The 20302-nt window shown below is 36.5% G+C and overlaps 4 protein-coding genes across 8 annotated transcripts in view; 1 reads left to right on the forward strand and 3 right to left on the reverse strand.

Annotated features, from left to right (window-relative positions):
- The window catches only part of LOC118277330 (nucleolar protein 4), a 151135-nt gene extending 147875 nt beyond the window's left edge, over window positions 1-3260 (forward strand). For all 4 annotated transcript variants that reach the window (XM_035596080.2, XM_050696441.1, XM_050696442.1 and 1 more), the window contains one exon: window positions 335-3260. In XM_035596080.2, the coding sequence (XP_035451973.2) occupies window positions 335-570 (236 nt within the window). In that variant the 3' untranslated portion in view covers window positions 571-3260. The remainder of the gene's footprint in view (window positions 1-334) is intronic.
- A 230-nt stretch (window positions 3261-3490) lies between these two features.
- Window positions 3491-10775, reverse strand: LOC118277702 (transmembrane protease serine 11A-like). Of its 2 annotated transcripts, none has more exons than XM_050696451.1 (7): window positions 10005-10775; window positions 9486-9630; window positions 8048-8209; window positions 7342-7435; window positions 6647-6805; window positions 5929-5999; window positions 3491-5333 (listed from the first exon to the last, which is right to left on the reverse strand). In XM_050696451.1, exons 1-7 carry the CDS (start codon window positions 10687-10689, stop codon window positions 5192-5194), a joined length of 1458 nt encoding a protein of 485 aa, XP_050552408.1. In that variant the 5' UTR covers window positions 10690-10775; the 3' UTR covers window positions 3491-5191. The 2 variants fall into 2 exon arrangements, with proteins under 2 accessions (XP_050552408.1, XP_050552407.1); XM_050696450.1 differs by having other exon boundaries at window positions 9747-10775.
- A 408-nt stretch (window positions 10776-11183) lies between these two features.
- Window positions 11184-17081, reverse strand: LOC118277612 (intraflagellar transport protein 52 homolog). Its single transcript, XM_050696452.1, has 9 exons — window positions 16837-17081; window positions 15949-16166; window positions 15427-15562; window positions 14863-15011; window positions 14335-14483; window positions 13750-13897; window positions 13209-13312; window positions 12581-12722; window positions 11184-11528 (listed from the first exon to the last, which is right to left on the reverse strand). Exons 1-9 carry the CDS (start codon window positions 16947-16949, stop codon window positions 11359-11361), a joined length of 1329 nt encoding a protein of 442 aa, XP_050552409.1. The 5' UTR covers window positions 16950-17081; the 3' UTR covers window positions 11184-11358.
- Window positions 17082-17334: 253 nt separating this feature from the next.
- Window positions 17335-20302, reverse strand: part of LOC118277606 (eyes absent homolog 2) — a 57130-nt gene continuing 54162 nt past the window's right edge. Inside the window, exon 15 of the mRNA XM_050696449.1 lies at window positions 17335-19608. Within this exon, the coding sequence (XP_050552406.1) occupies window positions 19427-19608 (182 nt within the window). The 3' untranslated portion in view covers window positions 17335-19426. The remainder of the gene's footprint in view (window positions 19609-20302) is intronic.

Consider the following 20302-nt stretch of genomic DNA (forward strand, 5'->3'; position numbering starts at 1 on the left):
AAAAGATGCCATATTGTGATTGTGCACAGTGACAAAACAAATGTGCCTGCCCAATGATATTATAAGTAAAAAGGTGTAGATAGGTTATAAGCGCTCAGAAAGTGGCACATTAAAATGTGGACAATTGGCAACATGTTTGTAGTATGGGACTGCATGTTGGAAAATAGAGAGGGGTGTGGTTTGTAACGTCCCGCGCTCCCTTATATGTAAGTGTCACGTACTATGTTAAAGGGAAATCCAGTTATGACATCTCCTCTTTGTATTTGCTTCATGTTTGGAACTCATGTCATCAGCTTTCCGTCAACATACTAATGAAGACAAATAAATATTTCAGCTCCAACTGATCTGTCGCTGAAGAGTACGACGCCGACCCCAATGCATGGGACGTCGACTGCATCATCGCTTGCTTCCACGGCGTCTAGCCAGAGCAAGCCGCAGCTCCTGTCCCACAAGCTGTCAGGAGCTGAAGTAGGCGCAGTGCGGCAGCTCATCACTGGCTACCGTGAGTCCGCAGCCTTCCTGCTCCGCTCCGCAGACGAGCTCGAAGCTCTACTGCTGAACCAACCCTAGGATACACTCAAACCCTTATCTGACGTATATGGGTTCAAATTTGGATACTTTTAACAAAAGAACTGTGCTGGTGAAAACAGTGTTTCGGACTTCAAACTAAAATTCGAGTGGTTTGTGACTTTCGGGTTAAAATTCGATGTCAAATTAAGTATGCGTAAATTAAAATTATCTACAAATTAAAATATTAATGCACAGAAACTGTAAATTCGGAATTCTTAGAATGGACATGCTGATTGTGATTTGCGAATTGCGAATCGTACAAAAAATTACAAATTTTGTGACTGATTCATGCCAATTTTACTAATGACGTTTTTAATTGTTTCTACATGTTACATTTAAATATTTAACCGAGATATTTGTCAATAGTTACAGTTACATAATGCGTTAAGGTGGTCGGTTACAGGCACGATATGATCATGAATAATTGTCCCTGCCAGTATCCGACCACTTTGGCTCACCATAGACTAATTCAATTCTTTCAATAGACGTTTCACACATTGCTTACATATACCCGAAATAAGTAGAACACTAGTTTATGTTACAAAATATTTGCGTTGGCAACATTATTGATCGCATAATACGGTGCTTGTTATACACATTTTTGGTGTTGCCAACACACTACGTTTGTCCAAATTATTAAGTAGAAACTTTGAGTCTATCCACTGATAATACATTTTCTAAGAATGTGCACACATTTGCTGAGTGCTGGGGACGTTTCCTAATTGTTTACATATTTATTTGTTTCACGGAGCGTTCACAAACAGCCATACAAATCCGCAACTGTGTGCGCATTCTTAGATGACTTTACCAATGTCTACAAAATAAAACGAATAATTAAAAATTGAGAAGTATTTTGTAAACGTTGACGAAGTTATAAACTTAGAAATCTATTTCAGCGATCGTACAAAGCTGCCATAATTATTGTAAAAAAATCTAAATGTTGCCATTTGAAACTCGTTGGGAGAGTACAAAATTATTTTTGTGTATATTTAGATTATAAGAGAAAAAAATCAGGGAGTCTCTAGCGTTAGGTTAATTAAAAAAAAAACGATTTCTTGCCTGGTGCGATTTATAGATTAGTATATTGATTATCTCATCGAAAATTGCTTGAAAGAGGCGGCTATTAAAATATTCGGAGAATGAAATACATCTTTTCTTGATTTGGTTGACTTCGGATTTTCGGAATACGAATTTTCGTAATGATGTGTTAAAACTGGATATCTATAGAACGAATTCATACGAAAAATTGCGTTTTTCGTAAATTCGAAGTCAATCAAAAACTTAACATTTAAGTTGAAGTGGCATTTTAGTAGTAAGGGCACGAATTTATTTGTTGTTTTGTAAAATAGCGCTCTAGCTTTACAATGATTAATTAATATATTTATAATTTTAAACTTTTCATTATTTAAAAAGAAAATATTCTATAGCTCTTTTATAACGTGATCGGCTCCATCCAAAATCGTTTGCTAAGTTTTTCTCGATAGTTTAGTTTATTCCTAATTCGCTTTGCTCAGTACAATGGAAAGATTTTGACTGTATCTGTTTGTTACCATAGGTGTACGGCCAAGTACTGTAGGTAAGGTGTAAAATAAGTTACTTGCTTACGGTGTACAAAATATTCCACTTCTATAAGAAATCAGAACCTTCTCAAATTATCTGTTTTCCAATTAAAGTTTCTATTTTGGCCTAAATCATTTCGTTGAGCAAAATGTGGATCTGGATTAATACCTCGTAATGTTATGTACTTCTGTTGTTACTTAGTTTAGTTTGACATTCTGGCCAGTTTTATTCGATTTTTGTAATCTATCATAATGTAATTTCGTTTATAAGGTTAAACAAAATAATTACAATAGAATAATTAAAGTCACATAAACGCTTATTATGTTGCTACTGATTTCATACTTTCAAATGTTGCGACCATTGTAGAACACACTTTCGTGGTCATCTTGACCAATAGCAAACAAGTGATATTGCTCTCCATCCAATGAGTAAAATGTGTCTCCTCTACAATGGTGGCAACAGTTTGAAACCTGCAAATAATGTATAATATTTTCTCAACTTTGCCAGTTTTTCTCAATAGTGTTAAAAGCTTGACGCCAGTTTTAAAATAAAATTGTAAATTCACTTTTGAATACAAAAATTGCCAAAGAAACGAATTGATTTTTCGTAATTGAATTATGTGTGGTATGTGGAATTGCAGTTTAATTTTACTTATTACTATGATTACGATAATTTGACGTTAAGATTAATTTAAGGGTTAGTTTTTAATTTTGTTTTATGGATAAAGTCATTCCAATATTTTTCTAAAATGGACACTCGGTGCGACGAAAGAATGCTGTAGTCATTGTATATGGGAGAAATGTAAAAAGTATGTTTAGAAATATAAAAAAGTTGATTAGAAATACGTGAAAGTTGATGTTGGGATAAAGATAAAAAACGAAAATGGTGGTAAATACGTTGAGAAAATGAATTTGTTAGACATTAAAATATATTATTATTAGAGATGTATAAATGGTTTACAATTATTATTATCTATTAGTTTGAGAGAAATACAAAATGGTGAAAAAAAAAATACAAAATGGCGATTGTTACTATTAACGATATGAGAATTTAGTTATAATTTTGCAATTTCAAAATGTGAGTTTTACAATTTTGAAAAAGAAAATATTAAATATGCTCATATACTGAAACTATTTGTTTTATTTCTTCCAGTACTTTATTACTTTTCATTTCTTTTTTAAAACAAGTTTCATAGCAATCGTATTTCAAGTACCAAGAGAACATAGCAGTTAAATAGTCCTTAACCTTTTGAACGCCAATGGCATGTATAGATGTCATGCGCAAGCGTGCCCTGTGCGCCACCGACATCTATAGATGCCAAGAAACAGATCACAGAGAAAAACAAAATAAACACATTAAATCATTACTTTCACGTGTTTTATTGATGTATCTTAAGAACTGAATACCCAGTTATTACATAATTGTACACAGTGAACAAAATTGCAATATAGTTATTCTAATATTTGATTGATAAAAACAACTTAAATATCGGCTAAAAAAGCATGTTCTCTCGCGCCAATGGCATGTATACATGCCTACTAGTGATGTAGTGTAATTCAAGTAATATTAAAACTTGAGCTAAATGACTCGCTTATTTTTTGTAATAACTATTAAAAAGTATATATAAACTTAGTCTCTGAGAAAAAAGGTAAACTCGTGACGTCGTAAGCGCGTGCCGTGTTTTTAAATGCGGGGAAGTTGCAAAAAATATTTTATCTAGTACCTACATTTTAATTGCAAAAATGGCGAGTGAAGAGGTTTATAGTACAGAAGAACTATTGCGCATTCTAGATAATTATAAAATATTTTTGTAGGTTACTATCAACATCAAAAATTTTTGTTATTGATAATAATTATAGATAATATACAATTTAGTTTTAAATTTTACAATTCCAAGACTGTTAGTGAGCATAATGTTTTATAGGTACAATTGTTGATTTTTATATATTTTTAAGTTTCACGTAACCTTTTTCAATTACAAGGCTGTTAATGAGCATAATAAATAAATATGATTGTTGATTTTTTATATTTTTAAGTTTCATGTGACATTTTACAAATACAAGGCAACTATTTTAAGAATATGAAAGTGTATAAATAATATCACTAAAATCTACAGATTTTTTATATACCTATATAGATATTATAGATACCTATTTAGCAGTTTTCAAATTTGATTACCTAATACATAAATGAACTCGATAAGTTACATTATTCAGCTAACTACATCCCTAATCATAAACGAGAGATTAAAAAAATGGATAGTTGCCCGCGCCATTGGCATGTATACATGCCAATGGCGCGTAACTGATAGATAATAGTGCTGTAATTTGCTGCAATTTTATATGTATTTTTGTGTCTCAAAAGGTTGATATTTCATTGATAGTTGCTATTAATGTGGTCTTAAGTTTATTACAGTGGGAGATTAGGTTAAATAAATATTCTTTTTATGTTATAAGCAGTTTATTCAAAAAAAAATTCAGACGAAAATTATTACTCACTTTGGTTTATCGATAACATTTTGGAATCCCTAATATTTTCAAGGTTATTTCGTTGAATTTGTGTCTCGGCGTGGAGGGCACGGCGAAGCGTTTATGCTCTGGCGGTCAAAAGGTTAAAATAAAATTCGTATTTTGTAATTATAGTCCACACAATCTAAGAAGTCAACTCTGACAGTTGCCATGTAGTGAGAGGTAAATAAGATTGGTTGCTGTTTATAACCGATTCCTAAGTTATATCGAGAAAAATAATTAGAGTTTGCATTCACTGGATTAGAAAATATAATAATATCTCGAGAACTTCCTAAATACTGTGTGACTGCGTAGAGTATTGACTCATCAATGAAATCAAGACAAAAGGTTTTTTAACCCGTCGTGTGCCGGAACGTAGATCCACGCAGGACACAATTTATTTTCTATTGTTGTCTTATATGCAAGAGGTTAAATGTCCACACCATTATGTACAATATCAAACATCGATCGTATATTAAATTAAACCAAAAAATATATATGGTTGACAAACGTCAGAGTTGACATCTTAGATTGTGCCGACTACAAGTATGTATTTAGTGTAGACTCGGGAACCTGTCGACGAATGGGTAGTATCGTTTGTCCGCCATCAGGGATTTGGTCGCGTTTGCAATGAAGTCGAGGTTCGAGTGCGATGCGAGGTATGAGAACATCGCTGGGAACCGCTCTGTTCCGCACCTAGAATTAACAAATTACAATAATGAAGAATTTTAGCTTTTTAAATAGAGAGTTACGATACAAGTTAAGTAAAGTAAGCGGGCGACATGAGGCTGCAGCGGACGACGTGTCGCAGTTAAATGTATTTCTATGAAAATACCTCCGTAGTTTGCGACACTAACTAACGACGCGTTGCCGAGCGATAGACGCCAATGTCGCCCGACCGCGGATCAGTACCTCTACCATGACTTTACTACAATAGAAAAAACTAGACTACTAACAATATTTGTTGTTGATACTCGCTAACGATGACGTACATTTTAAATGGTATGGCAAATTTTAGTTTCACAATTGACCGGTTAAGGCGTTGTAAAATTTGCCATACAAAAAATTTACGTTGTCGCTAGGGACTATCGACAAATACTATTAGGTACTTTAAAGTCAACAGAGGTACCTACAGTAGTACCGCTGTTATAGTTTGAAATTGAGTTTGACTTCAGTGACAGGTCCTAACTATGTGTCGTGGCAACATAAGACGACTACACGTCGCCTGCTCCTACCTTATGTCGCCCGCGTCCAACTTGTACATTTACACTACTAGTTAACTTTTACTTACAGTTTCCTAATACCCCAAGATGCGAGGCCCCACAGAATACCATCACTCACTGCTGGTGCCCCGGTATCTCTCTGGAAGTAAACGTTTTACATAATGGAAAAAATATTAAATATATGGAAAAATAACGAAAACTAACTCTAACGGTATTTGTTTCTAATGACTTTTAATGAACTGACGGTGTCTCCGCAATACCAGAGTGTTGCCGTGTTGTGGGTGTCCGAGGGTGGCGCTGATCGCTTATCATAAGGTGACCAGTTCGTGATAATCGTTTGCTCGATATTGCATAAAATAAAATAAATGTTAGAACTACCAGATAGTCAGTCTCAACTTCAGATAATATAGTAATTGTAACAAAACAGTAACTGCTACATCAGTTTTTAAAATAAATCAATCGATCGATGACTCCCAACATCATCTATCTAACATCGACTCCCGGTTCTGGTTTGAAAGTAATCAAGTCTTCAAACAATTTACAAACTTAATAAACGATAATTACATAAAATAACGAAGAAAACCACATGACATTTTTCGACTCTCACTTAAATTAAACCATATATAGGTACATACTTGAAAAAGGCGAAAATATAAAAAAAAGTACTAGGATACCAACAGTGCATAGGTACTGGGAAAAGGAGAAAATATAAAAAAGTACTAGGATACCAACAGTGCATAGGTACTGGGAAAAGGAGTAATTATGAAAAAGTACTAGGATACCAACAGTACAAGGGCCTGTCCGGCCAGTCTGTGCCAGACAGATGAAGTTCTCGGAGACGATGACGCTGAACCTCATGGTGACGTTGTTGCACTTGTCATGGTTCATCAGCCTCGTGTGGAACACTTGCAGGGTCGAGGATTCGGTGTCGTAGATACCGTCGCGCTAAAGAAACATATTTAAATTAACAAAGAGGTTACAATTTAACACATTGAACGCCCGTGGTGGTCACCGGTGACCGACGTTAGCGGAGGATTTGCCTTCAACAGTATTCTATTAGCAGTCAAAGACCTAAAACCTGATGAATGTTAAACAGTTCTACTTTATAAGCTGCAGACATAATATTTGTGACTTTACCCAAAGGCATACTAGAATCTAAAGTATGCACACATTGTAGCATTATTTTTTATAAAATAGTTTTATTTAGCTTGACCTGTTGGTTGGTTTGTTTAAGTTAAAAGTAATTAGAATATCTCTCCCTTCTTGAAAACAGATCTATCAGATTTTTGGTACACACTCTTATTCTTGATGACATACACATTAAAACTGTTCAACATAAAAACATGAATTACTTGTATAGACAGACAGTCATGACATTTCGAAGGTTTCTTCATAAGATGAGACTCTCCTAAACTTAATAGTGTGGTACTGGTAATCGTGACTAGAAAACTATGATGTAACAAGAACCGAAGAGTACCTACCCGTTCAGCACCCCAGCTGACTACCCAGGCATCGTCGAAAGGTGGTAACATCACCCTGTTCGGCAGATCTACGCCGTGCACTGAATGTGAAAACCTGGAACATGTTCACTATTTTAATTTCGTCAATAGATCGTGACAATCTACTGATGCTCTAAGAGCCTTACACATATTTTTTTTATGGAATAAGCCGGTAAACGAGCAGACGGATCACCTGATGGTAAGAAGTCGCCACCGCCCATGGACACTTGAAACACTCGAGGCGTTACAAGTGCGTTGCCGGCCTTTTGGGGGTTAGGAATTTAAGGCTTGTTGGGGAAACGGGGATTGGGAAGATTAGGAAGGGGGTATTTGGGAACATACTCGTAAAAGAGGTTTGCGATAAACTACATGCATGACAGGCGTAATAATACTAATACTCGTAACATGATGTCCTCGATAAACTACATTCATGACAGGCGGATTAACTCACTGTATGTTAGAACGCAGATCTACGGGAGACAGACAAGAGTTTAAAGATTGCTGTTTAAAAACTTCTGGCTTATAAGAGAACTACTGTCTAAGTACTCTCTTTTAATTTAATAATTGAAGTCTCTTGGTCGGCTTTTATATGATAATCAATATTGATCAATGTCGTTTCAGCCAAACGTGAGATAATCGCGCACTTAGATGAAGTCGGTTAAAAAATATAGCAGCTCAAAATACTAACTTAATATTTCTATCCAATAGTAGAAGGGCGACGTCATTATCAGGGCTCTTCCGCAGTCCCCAGCCGGGGTGCTTCATTACCTCCTGAATGGCTGCCATCTGACCACCACGGTCGACGTAGCGGGACCCAGCCCTCACTTCCATGCGAGAGACGCGGTTAGCTCTGCAAAATTATTGTCATCATTTGCCTCAGTATTTGCTAAGTTAGCAAATACAGGGCTGAAATCTGAAGGCTTAGTACGAGTTTGTTTTACGTTTAACGAGATTGAAACGAGAGTACGAAGCTCTGGTGGGTTGATTCATAAACTCCGGCCAATCAAACCAACGAACGCACTCTCGTTATGGCAGCCACACACGATCCAGTATACTTGTATACTTGCGCAAGGCCAGACTTGCGCAAATATACTGGATCGTGTGTGGCTGCCATTACGTTTTCGTTTAACGTAAAACAAATTCATACTACTAAACGCAATTGTAGTTTTCGGAAGTTTGATAACGGTAAAATATATTCGCATCTAGTTGTTAGCATTGGAACCATTTTAGGATCAATTTCTTGTTGAAAAGTATATTTTACAAAACATACATAATTATCTTGAGAATTACAGAACTCATTTATTGAACTTACGAGCTACTATGTACATGAACCTTTTAAAAATGTTGATATAACTAGATATTTTTAAATAAAGCATTATTAATAGATATTTGGTCATTTATTCAGTCAAGCCATTATTTAGTAAAATTCCATATTATTTCTTCTCTTCATTATATCAAAACCAATTGCTGTTCGTTAGTTTCGCCAAAACTGTATTATTTGTGGAAGTTCAGGGAAGGTTTAAAAGGTGAGAAAAAAAATGTTTGAGGCGGTACGAAGTTTGCTGGGTCAGCTACTTATTAATACATATTTGGTCATTTGGTCAAGTCATTCTTTACTTAAACAAGAGTATGTTACTTCACTACTAGTAATTCAACAAATCTGTAAAATTTATTACTCGTTGACTCTCAATATTTTATTGGCGTACCTACAGCTTTTTTATGTTTCCTGCCAGTAACGTATGGTAATAAATAAAAATGTTAATACACATTTCGCATTCGCAGACATATTTTTAGAAAGGGGAAGTTTAATTTTACTACAATAGCAGTTCTGTAACCTTAGTACGAGTTTGTTTTATGTATAAAGTTATCGAAACGAGAGCGTGTTCGGCGCTTTGAATGGTTGGTTTATTCGAGCCGGCCAATAAGAGCGCCGAGGCAGAACGGGCTCTGATTGCTTTAAATGTACAGCAAATTCATACTAATGGTACTGATGGCAGGTATACCTAAAAAGAATAAAGATATTCCACCATATGAGATGGTCCTTAGAAAAGATAAAAAATGTCTATGTAATATTATCGAAAGTTTTGCAATCGAATGCAAATCTAAAATATAAAGTTAGAACTCACTTCCAAAGACAATTGGCCGTGGTTATCACTAGGCGTGGATTCAGCAGTGCCCCGGAGCACCAATGCTGATCATCCTTCTGAATGGACACCACATAGGGATAGTCTTCGATCAGCGCCTCTCTCGCCGCGATCAGCCGACGCGTAGCTGTTACAAGGGGAAGGGAATTTAAGCAAAAAAATAATAAAATCCTTTACTTTATTATCAATTTATTCATTAATCGTTATTTTTCCTGCTTTTTTTCTTATTCGCAATCAGTTTACCTTTTGGTTTCTTCGCTGCAGTGCGCGTCGCGTTCGCTGATTTGGATTTAACGGTTCTCTTAGCTTTAGGTTTACCTTTGCCCTTGCTTCTCTGTGGACTCTTCCCACCCTTACGTTTCTTAGTCTTAGACCCGTTTCCTCTTGCAATCGTACCGTTCCTCTTAATATTATTATTGGCCAATTTTTTTGCTTTGGGTTTAGCTGGATGTTTTACGCTTTTCCCTTTACGCTTTGCTTTAATATTTGACTTCAATTTACCTGTGGCGTTCCCGCTGACACCTTTCGGTTTTGCTTTTATCTTCCGATTGTCGTTTGTGGATTTTACTTTACTTTTGGTTGTAGTGTCTAATTTATCCGCGGCTTTGGATTCGTTGTTTTTGCTTGTTTTAGCAACATTTTCATGTGCGGCTGGTTTTTTAGTTGCTTTCTCTGTTTTCTTTTCCGTAGTTTCTTCTTTGTCGCCTGCTTCCTTTTGTACGCTTCTCATCGATGGAGCTTCTACTTTATCTGGTTTGATGGTATTTGGAGAAGGGGTAGATTTTTGTTCTACTTTCGTCGTCGTTGCGTTAATTTCTTCATTGGCTGCGCCTCTTTTAACTCTTACCGCTGACCAAGAGTAATCGGGTAAGATTTTCTTCACTCTGGACTTATGATTAAATCCTTGATCGATTGGGAAGTATGGGCTGTCGGGAACTCCCTCGATCATCTTGGACATGCCATGAGAAACAAGTTGGAATACTGTATACGGTTTCGCCGTCACCGGTGGAGGGGTGGCGGTAGTTTTTGGTTTATCTTTGGTTTTAAATTCATATTTAGAATTTATCAGAATCTTCCCGGTACCGTAGGGTTTAACTTTCTTAGGGAACCTCTTTTCCGCAAATTTGATGGTGTCTCCTAAAACGTAGCTTATGATTAAAGCGAATATGATGAGCGGTACCTTCATGACGTCGGCCTGTGCGGCGCGATACAGTTCACTGGAAGTTATTGGTGATTTTATTGCTTCTCACTTGTGTTGCGAAATAACGTTTTATATTTTCCATTATTATTTTTATTGAATTAAAAATGTTTTGTATTTTTCTTTCAGTTACGTTACAAATATTCGGCAATGTAACTGAAAAACTACCTAACTAGTTTTTCTTGTTTCAGCGCTTCTAACCGGCTGATCTAGAAGTCTAGTAGACGAGACGACGAAACCTTGTAGTAATGAACTAAAAGTAGGATGAATAAAGTACCTAATGAGAATAGTAAAATATTAAAAAATATTTGTTAATTTATGATATGACATCTATGTACTCTGCATCTACACGTGTTTTATACTTAAAAGAAAAGGAAAAACCATGAAATTGCGTAAAACATTATTTATTTTAAACTAAAACAAGGAACCAACATAGACTTATAACTATTATATAAGTGGTACGTTTCATAAACAAATAATGATGAAAAGAAATACATATATTTTTTAGAGTTCTATGATTTTGCGATATGACGAGCCTTTTGTTTTTTTGAAAGCTTACAATTATATTATTGGCCTTTGTAGAAAAAAGATACCAGAATTGCATACATCTGAGGAGCTTACATAAAAAGACTGTAATAGAAAGACGCAAGTTGCCTCTTAATCTCTGGGAGCAATTTTCTTATATGTGGCAAGTTGTACGGCTAGTTGATGCAGTATGAATTTGCCAGCGGGGCCCTCGTCCGTGGGTATGGCTTTAGACAACCTGACGACTCTACCACATTCTCGGACGAAGTATTCTAACTCACTTTCTAATTGACGACCGTCACCTGGAAGAAAAAATGGCGCTTTTGATTATAAATTTTTTGGAGGATAATTCCTGTTGCTTGTTGACTGACCGCAAGTGCGACTGCTGATTTCAGGTTAAATTTCTGGGCCAACTAAAGTATTATTGGGTATATTTGGAGCACAGAGTTTAGAATTGTGTCTGGTATATGGCCACAGCCACATGGAACTCATAACATAATTGGTGAAAAGTTGGTGTTACATTGCACCTCTATCTTGTGCTTTGGGATAAACCTTAAACCTATTTCGCAATAGTTCATGCTGGTATTTTTCAGGAAAAAAGAAAATTAAATCACGCCACGTTGACTAACCGCCGTACTCAGAGTGCTTTAATGGTTACTTTACAACTTATACAAAATCGTTACTAAGAAATAGTTTAAATAATCATTAAATGACTCTGAGTACGGCAATTAGAGATTAAATATTTCAGAAACCGGGCATTAGGACTGTCACGCTCTCTAATAAACTTGAATCTTTTATACTTCGATCCCCAACCTACCAAGTATGGAGACTATCCTCTAATGACTGTAATGTAAACGATGCTTATTTCATTCTCATAATGGTCCAGTAATGGATTGTCACGGGTTAATAAAACACATGATTTTATGTGAGTCATGTATGTACATACATATCGTCACGCCTTTAATCCCCGAAGGGGTAGGCAGGAGTGCACATTATTATTTATTTATTTAGAAAAACATGCATAATTTTACAGCTTAAGCCAATACATTATACAGTTAAAATGTTGAAAATTAAAATGTTAAAATTATGGCATGTAATGCCACTGAGTGTACACCGACTTTTCACAATTATTTATATTGTAAGTCCCATGTAATAGGTGGTGAGCCAATTGCCATATACCGGGCACATTTCCAGTCTCCGTAATACTACTGAGATTTTTTTCCAGAATCCGAAAAAAGCCCAGCAATACTTTGCCCGACCCGGGAATCGAATCGAAATCTTGTCCGGCAATCGCACTTGCGACCACTGGACCAACGAGGTAGTCAGTCATGTATGTGAGTCAGTTAATTAATACCTTGTGCCATCCGCGATGAATTTGGTTGCAGACATTTGTTGGCGAGCCTGGCGAGTTGTGACCTCTCCGAGCTGAACGCCTCGTCCAGGTCGAACAGCTCCAGCGGCGGAGGAGGTGGCTCTCTGAACGTTGGTGGGAATACCTGCAGGATAGAATAACATGAAGCTTGGAAAGGTAAATACAACTAATTTGCTACGAGTCCATTAAAATATATATCTGCGTCCGGGATGCAGCTTGTCGTTGTGGGTTCATAAATACTATCATGTACTTTAGGAACGAACGAATGTATCTGTGGAATAAATTCCGAAAAAAATACATACCTAATTAAGTATCAAGGATAAATTCACAATGCAATAATACCCCAAATCTACTTATCAACCTAGAGTAGGTATGATATTAATCTAAAATTCTGTCCGTTTTTGTACCTGGTTAGTGCAAACACTAGAAGTTCGTACGCTACGCGCTAACAACAGATTTAAGACTTCAAGAATCTTCCTCCTTCAAGCCTTCTGGCTTAATCGCGATGTCTTCATTCACTTTAGGTACGACACACTTTACGATGCTTCTGCGTTTTTTTGTGTGAAAAAAAAGGGAGAAGCAACACTACATGTAACAAGTTACAACTTACTGCTAATTGTAGTGGAGGGAATGGTGTCTCGAACTGTGGTGCAATCAATCGAAGAGGTTCGTGTTTAACTCCTAGTGCATCATACAGTCCTAGTACCTCGGGCACTGAAATTAATATATTAATTAAGGTGTGGGAGAAGCCATGCTTCGACACAAATGAGTGATACCACAAACTCACAGAAAACCAGCTTGAAACAACACTTGTGCTATACTTAGTGAGTTTACCAGAGGCCTAATCCTCCACCGTCCAAACTCCTACCTTATTCCCAATCGTTAAATCCCTAATCCACAAAATGTTGGCAAAGTACTTATTACTCATCTGATATTGCGGATGTCCATGGACGGCATTGCTTGTCGATGGCAATGCCGTCCATCCAAAGACGTCAGTCCAAAGGCATTGCTTACCATCAGGTGATCTTTCTCTTTAGCAGCCTAATCCGTCTCATCCTAATCCTATAATGAAATCTTGATAAGCTGATTTTATTATTAATACCACTTCGTTATTCCCCGAAGTACCTACTAGGAAATAAGAATAAACTTACACTGAGCCAGGTTCAAAGAAAACAGTCTCCATGTGAAGAGTGCATGTGGATGCAGTGGGGTGAGCCGCGGCGGGGGCGCGGTGGCGGGCTCCGGGAGCGGGATGGTACTCAACCACATCATGTCGCCTAGAGTGCGGTACTCGTTTATCTGGAAACAGTTACTTTACTCGTTTAGTAACCATGAGTAATGAGAAAAATAATATTACATAATTCTATAAAGTATACTTGACAAGACTCGGGTCTCGTACTCGAGGATTAATACTCGACAGTTGCATGTAAGATCATTTTCGACTGTCGTCCGAAGCAGTTAAAGAAGTATTCTATGGTAAAGGCGGGGCGAGAGGGAATGTCAGACTCTTACTGACTAAAAACCATCCCGTTCCTACTCCTGTTTTTCAAGCCGGAGCCTCGGTAACCCGCTAGACAGTCCGCAGCTCCAGATCAGAATTAATAGGGACCTACATATTCAATTTAGAAAAGCACACAATCTGAAATCATGGTATTTGATGACAGAGTATGATTCTCCTGAAGAACTCATCCACAACAAATAATTACGCAGGAACCAAGGACTTAGAAATAGCTTACATCAGGATCCTCAACGTCGACTGGATTGAGATGCAAGTCGGTCACGCCGCCGAGGTAGTTGAATATCATCTCCCTGATCAGGTCGTTGCACTCGCTCTCCAGGTACTGGTCCGCGAAGAAGTGGCCGGAGCCTATCACGAAGAGTTTACCTGAAGAACATAAAATATTAAAGTTTATAAGTTGCGTTGGTCAGAAAGCCTTGTCGGACGAGCGGTAGGCAAAAACTCACTACTGAGTGAACGTCAATAGACGTCGCGGCAGGCCTAGAAAAACATAAAGGATGAACTTGATGCCTATGAAAAGAATTGGCCACAGTAAGCTCTACGAAGAGACGAGTGGAAGGAGGGTAGGGAGGCTTTTGCCCTGCAGTGGGACGACCACCTAAAAAGGTGCGTTTAAAGACTTTAAGAACAAAGGTTTAAGATAGAAAGTCAATTCACAGATCGACTATGATATTTTTCTCCCTTGATTAAGGTACTACACCTACTATGAACTTTTTGTCAAATTGTAACGTAGATACCATCGTACCTCCAGTCTTCTCCGAAACATATAGAGCAGCCACTGGTCTCTTAACAGGATAGCAGACGTCACTACTGGACAATATTGCTGCTGCCGGCTTTTTCACCGTCATCGTGGCTCCATAGGGGTACACGAAGTTCGGAGTAGCTGGTTCTTCTCTGAAACGTATTTAAAAGTACATTTTTACTGCCATGGGCACGAAATTTGGAAATGAATTCTCTTGTTCCCGGTGCTTAACAAGGAAGTATCGAGAAAAAAATTATTATTTTAGATTGATAAAATACAAACATAAAGTAGACTTCTTCGTTGGTCGAGTGGTCGCAAGAGTGACAATTCAATTCCCGGATCGGGCCAAGAATTACTGGGCTTTATTCGGTTTTTCGAAACATTCTCAGTAATAGCACGGAGTCTGGAATTATACGCAGGTTCAGTATCCATATACTGGATCACCCACATGGGATGATGGGACTTATAACACTAATGATGAAAAGTGGGTGTACATTGTAGTAGCATTATTTTTCAGGGATAAAAGGCGTGACGATGTGTTGTGATAAAATACAAAAAGGACCTTACAGAAAGTCATCGGATTCACTGCTGTAATTGGGCATCTTCATCAGGTACTTGGTGATGGCTCGGTTCAGTATACCGTTGGAGACGTGGCATTCTTTAGGGTGGTAGAACTTGTGGTATTTGGCTCGCACCACGCAATCTGGAAACCAGTTCATTGAAGTCTTTTTTTTTTAATCATCCAATGACTTCTCCCACCTTGGGCGTGGCGAGAGAGTGTCAGACTCATACTGACTAAAAATCACTACTCCTGCTTTTCGAGCCGGAGCCCCGGTAAACCCGCTAGGTAGTCCGCAGTTTCAGATCATTAAGAAGTCTTAGGGCAAAATAAATCTATGTTACCAGGGTGGTATAAATAAGAGAAGTTTTAAAGCTAAACGCAAGATATCGGAGAGTGCTTCATCGATCGAGTGTTGGCAAGGGCGACTGTCGAGTTCACGCATGTTTAGTTCGACTACCGGCAATATTTGTTAGATTTATCAATTAGATATTTTCAATATAGGCTGAAAAACATAATTAGGTACTTACCATTATTAACAACAATCCCAAACTCTTCCAAAAAGAAATTAATATTAGTATTGGTCCGTTCCTCCCCTCCATCCGACATAGCTACCAGCACGGAGTCGCCTCGTTCCACCATGTGCTTGAGAGACGATAGCTCATCATCAGTGAACGCGTTTTGAGGACCGGCCACTACCAGGATCTTTACGTCTTCCAACACGTTGTTTGATATCTCCTCGCGGTTTCTGTAAGCCTAGTAGTTTTTAGTAAAGGATACCTAGGTGTGGAGTTTTGCATAACTCAGGTTGAAAGTAAGACAGCTACTAATAGCTGTAACCATACTAATATGGTTTTAATGAAAAGTTCAATTTCGAAGATCTTGAAATATTTCAAAACCTAAGAGGACCTAACAAAAAAGGATTTTTTTCTATTTCTTTTAAACACACCACATTAAAAGATATATTGCTGATGGATAGAGTGGGATTAACCTTTGGGGAAGTGGGCCTACTTATTAAATGTCATTGACAAAAACCAATAATTTTAATAGCTTACGACCAGTCTACTCTAGACCAAAACGTTTGCAAATCTTCCAATATCTCATAATCTAAAGGTTACGCATGATCCTGGTGGTGCTCATATTGAGAGAAAAATTATGGTGTAGCTGTACCTATTACTTCCTTTCTTAAAAAAATATAAGTATGTAGGCAGTGTGTATGGCTACTTACCTATCATATGTTATGGCTACTGATGATACCTAAGTAGTTAGTTAAAATTAAATGTGCATGGGTAGCTTAACTTTAAAAGAGCTATGAATGTGTGTACTAATAGAGTCTCGTATTGCATAATATTACGTAATTAAGAATACTACAGGTACCTAAATTCAATAAATTAATATAAAGTGCGAATACAACCCACATCATAACTTTCCATGTTGTTTTCAGCTTTCTATGCAGCATCTTATAGTTCTCATTAATCTTGAACAGTTCATTTTTAGAGACATCAAACAAAATTGTATCGATTGCCTTCATTTTGTAATAAAAACGTATATTTTTTATTTTCCACGCACTGTTTTCTGTGTTGTTTACAAAACTTAATGTTTGGCGTTGCTTAGCAACGGGTTGACAGTTGTCTAGAGTTGCCACTAGATAAAAATTGTGGTATTTTTTTTACTTCTGAACTTTTTTATACAGACTGCAAAAATGAACATCGTTTTTAATCATTACACCTAAAGGTAAGCGTCCACATGCCCGCATCGTACGCATTCCGTGTGACGTCATCAGTACGCATCGCATGTAGGCATTGCTGATAATGCGATGCGTACGATGCGGGCCTGTGGACGCTTAAACTTCCACTTTTCTTAGTTAAAAAGTGACTAAATACAGGGCATCTCACAAAGAAGTAAAACAACAAAAATAAATTGTCAAATAATATAATTTTATTTACAAATTGAATAATAATAACTTTCGAACTAGATTAATACGCTATTTTAAATCTAAAATTTAGATTTTTATTTACAATTTCTTCTATTTTTTTCTCAAATAACATTCAAAAATATTGCTACGTTTCTCGTAAAATGAAGTCTTGGCGTTTAGTTGTATAGTTAGCATAGATAGAGTATTCCATGGCCGTTCCGGAACAAATGTTAAATAATTGTGCTTACAGTAAGAGGAACAATTTCGTTTTACAAAATGTGGAGGACGTCTTAAAGTCTATGTTATATTATTTTTTAATTCACATTATATTTTTATTCATTTAAGTCTTTGACTGCCAATAGAGAACTGTTGAAGGCAAATCCTCCGCTAGCGTCGGTCACCGGTGACCACCACGGCGTTCAATGTGTTAACTGGTATGAAGATTTTCCATATTGGGTAAAAATGGTGTACTATTTTAACCGACTTTAAATTAATAAACGAAATGCTTAATTTGAAGTTTTCTTTTTTGTTTTGTATCAATTTAGAGTATAAATTATCTGTAAATAGCATTCCTACAAAAAAATGTACAGGTAAGATCCGCGCAAATTAGCAATTAGTCAATACTTTGAAGTTTACAATGTGAATTAAAAAATAATACACAGTTTTTACTTGAATTCCCTTTAAACACAAGCCTTTTAAGAACGCCCAGAAACGGAAAATGAAAAGATAATTTTATTCACTATACATTGTCCTAAAAATTAGCTCAATTTTCTGTACATAGTAAAGATTATATAAAACTTACAGTAGGAATGGACTTACAAAACACTATGACACTACTATTTTCAATAAATATTTACAAAAAACATATTATTTCTTTTAGTTTCATTAGATTTTGAGCTGACTTTGAGCTTTTATAAACTAAAATAATTAATATATTTAAATATGTGGCTCCGAAACTAATGTTTTTATGAAAATGTACTTTTATGGAGCCGAGCCATGTTACGGACTAAACGACGAACATACATTTTATAGATATTTTGAGAGCGGGTTGTGAATTCTGAACTATTTACACGATAAACGCCATATAGAACTTGTTGAAGCACATATTCTATTATACGTTCATGAGATGTCGCCAGAGATATAAGGTCTCGTTAATCCATTCGTTTCCAATATAGTCAATAGACCTAAAGCGACACCAGCGCCTCTAGTGACAAACACTCTCAGTGCAAATCCTCCCAAAATTATAATGTAAATAATATTTAAGACTGGAGAAAAATACCCACAAAACATCTATAAAATGTATGGAACTAAAAAAATAAAATTATCAACCTGTTTAATATGATATAAATAAAAATATTTCGTTGATAATAATAATAAGCTATGAATTGTTTCTAACTAATATAGTTTAACGTTCGACATTCGTTTCATAAAGATCTCCATATTGTTTGACATTCTATTTGGAAATATTGGACATATCTGAGATTATTTTAACCGACTTCCTAAAAAGGAGGAAGTATGTTTTCACTTAGACCTTGTTGGTGCAACCAAGTACTCAAATCTATTTGCCTTTAAAAACAGATACAGAAGTATCTAAATATAAGAATCTCAGAATACCACGCCTTGTGTCCCAAAACATCATCGTACGTCTAAGTCTTTTCGTCGTCTTTTTTCAAAACGACAAAAATTCGCCTTTATCTTCAATACATGTATAGATGTTTCCAACAATGGATCATAGTATCAAAAATTTGGCTTTTAAAAGGAAGCTCTGCAATCAATCTATTGACATATTTTCGAAGTAATTTTTCATCCAAGTATTAAAATGATTGTTCGATCCGTGTAATACTAGGATAGCATGAACTACAGGAAGTTGAATCTGTATACAATAACGTAAAGCCAAACCAGTACAATAATTAGACCAGTATTCAATAAATATATTTTTCCTATTAATTCTCATTCAGCAAAATGGACAATAATAATAATATCATTAAAATAATTAATATCTCTCTGAAAATAGCAAAAATAATGTCTTTTCGGTTAGAAAATGTCGCGAAAGTAACCGTTTTGTATAGCCCGAGTACCAGGGTACCAGTAGATCATAAGAAGCCCATGTCTAGCGCGTTGTAGAGGGCCGCGATGTCTGAATGGCTGGATATCCTCCAGAATGGGTAGTTCTTTGCTTTGGCGGCCGCCTCCTCGTCTTGCCCGTCACCGATGACGACGTACGTACATCGCTCTCCGAAACGCTGCTTTATTTTTTCGAAACATGTCTCTTTGCCTGGAAAGGTGGAAGGTTTAATTAATAGAGTTTGAGGTAGAAGCTTATGTCCAATTACTCAAACGCTAATCAATTTTAAGGGGCTCTCAAAACTAGTTCTGTCCCTATTAATTCTTTATAAAATGATAGAGATAGCACGATATTTTAGTGAAACCTAAAATTAGTAATTAGTAGTAGCATTTCAGTATTCGGGCGTTTAGAGAGGTAGACTTGTTCTGTAGTGAAGATCACATCTAGGAAATGTAGTGTTGGCCTCTTTAGCTAAGTGGTGTGACTGTATTCGCTATGTAGGTGGAATTTGTTGGATGAGTCGATTCGACGATCGAACTCAGTGGTGTGCTAATGGAAAGACTTTGCTTACGTTCAGTACTGAGCAGAAATGATCTAATAGTGGTGAAGGCACACATTTCGGTGCTCATAATACTTTAATTCTTTATGCATTTTTTTTTTGTTTTCATTGGTAAATTAATAGTACCGTTAACCAACGAGCATGTATGAAAAGACTATTGATTAAGCGAAAGAGGTATGTAAGATTCGTAGCAATTGGCGTTCCATTGTCTCTGCCTGCGCCCATGGGAGACAGGCGTGAGGTTATGTATGTACCTATATATTTCTCCTAATATTCGGTTAAATGAATGCGTTAAGGGGGAAAAAGAAACACTATATATAACTTAACAACTTAACTACGTGGAGG

Source organism: Spodoptera frugiperda, chromosome 10, assembly GCF_023101765.2.
Source record: "Spodoptera frugiperda isolate SF20-4 chromosome 10, AGI-APGP_CSIRO_Sfru_2.0, whole genome shotgun sequence".
Lineage (NCBI taxonomy): Eukaryota > Metazoa > Arthropoda > Insecta > Lepidoptera > Noctuidae > Spodoptera > Spodoptera frugiperda.

What these genes read in the sequence shown, in the direction of transcription:
- LOC118277702 (XM_050696450.1), bottom strand. Translation starts at nt 10,689, where the DNA reads ATGAAGGTACCGCTCATCATATTCGCTTTAATCATAAGCTACGTTTTA. An exon ending in CTATTGGATAGAAATATTAA is followed by an intron (nt 7,436 to 8,047) that starts GTTAGTATTTTG and finishes AACATGTTCCAG; the next exon opens with GTTTTCACATTCAGTGCACG. An exon ending in TCAGCTGGGGTGCTGAACGG is followed by an intron (nt 6,806 to 7,341) that starts GTAGGTACTCTT and finishes ATGTTTCTTTAG; the next exon opens with CGCGACGGTATCTACGACAC.
- LOC118277612 (XM_050696452.1), bottom strand. Translation starts at nt 16,949, where the DNA reads ATGAAGGCAATCGATACAATTTTGTTTGATGTCTCTAAAAATGAACTG. An exon ending in TGTTTCGGAGAAGACTGGAG is followed by an intron (nt 14,484 to 14,862) that starts GTACGATGGTAT and finishes TATGTTCTTCAG; the next exon opens with GTAAACTCTTCGTGATAGGC. An exon ending in TCCCTCCACTACAATTAGCA is followed by an intron (nt 12,723 to 13,208) that starts GTAAGTTGTAAC and finishes TCTATCCTGCAG; the next exon opens with GTATTCCCACCAACGTTCAG.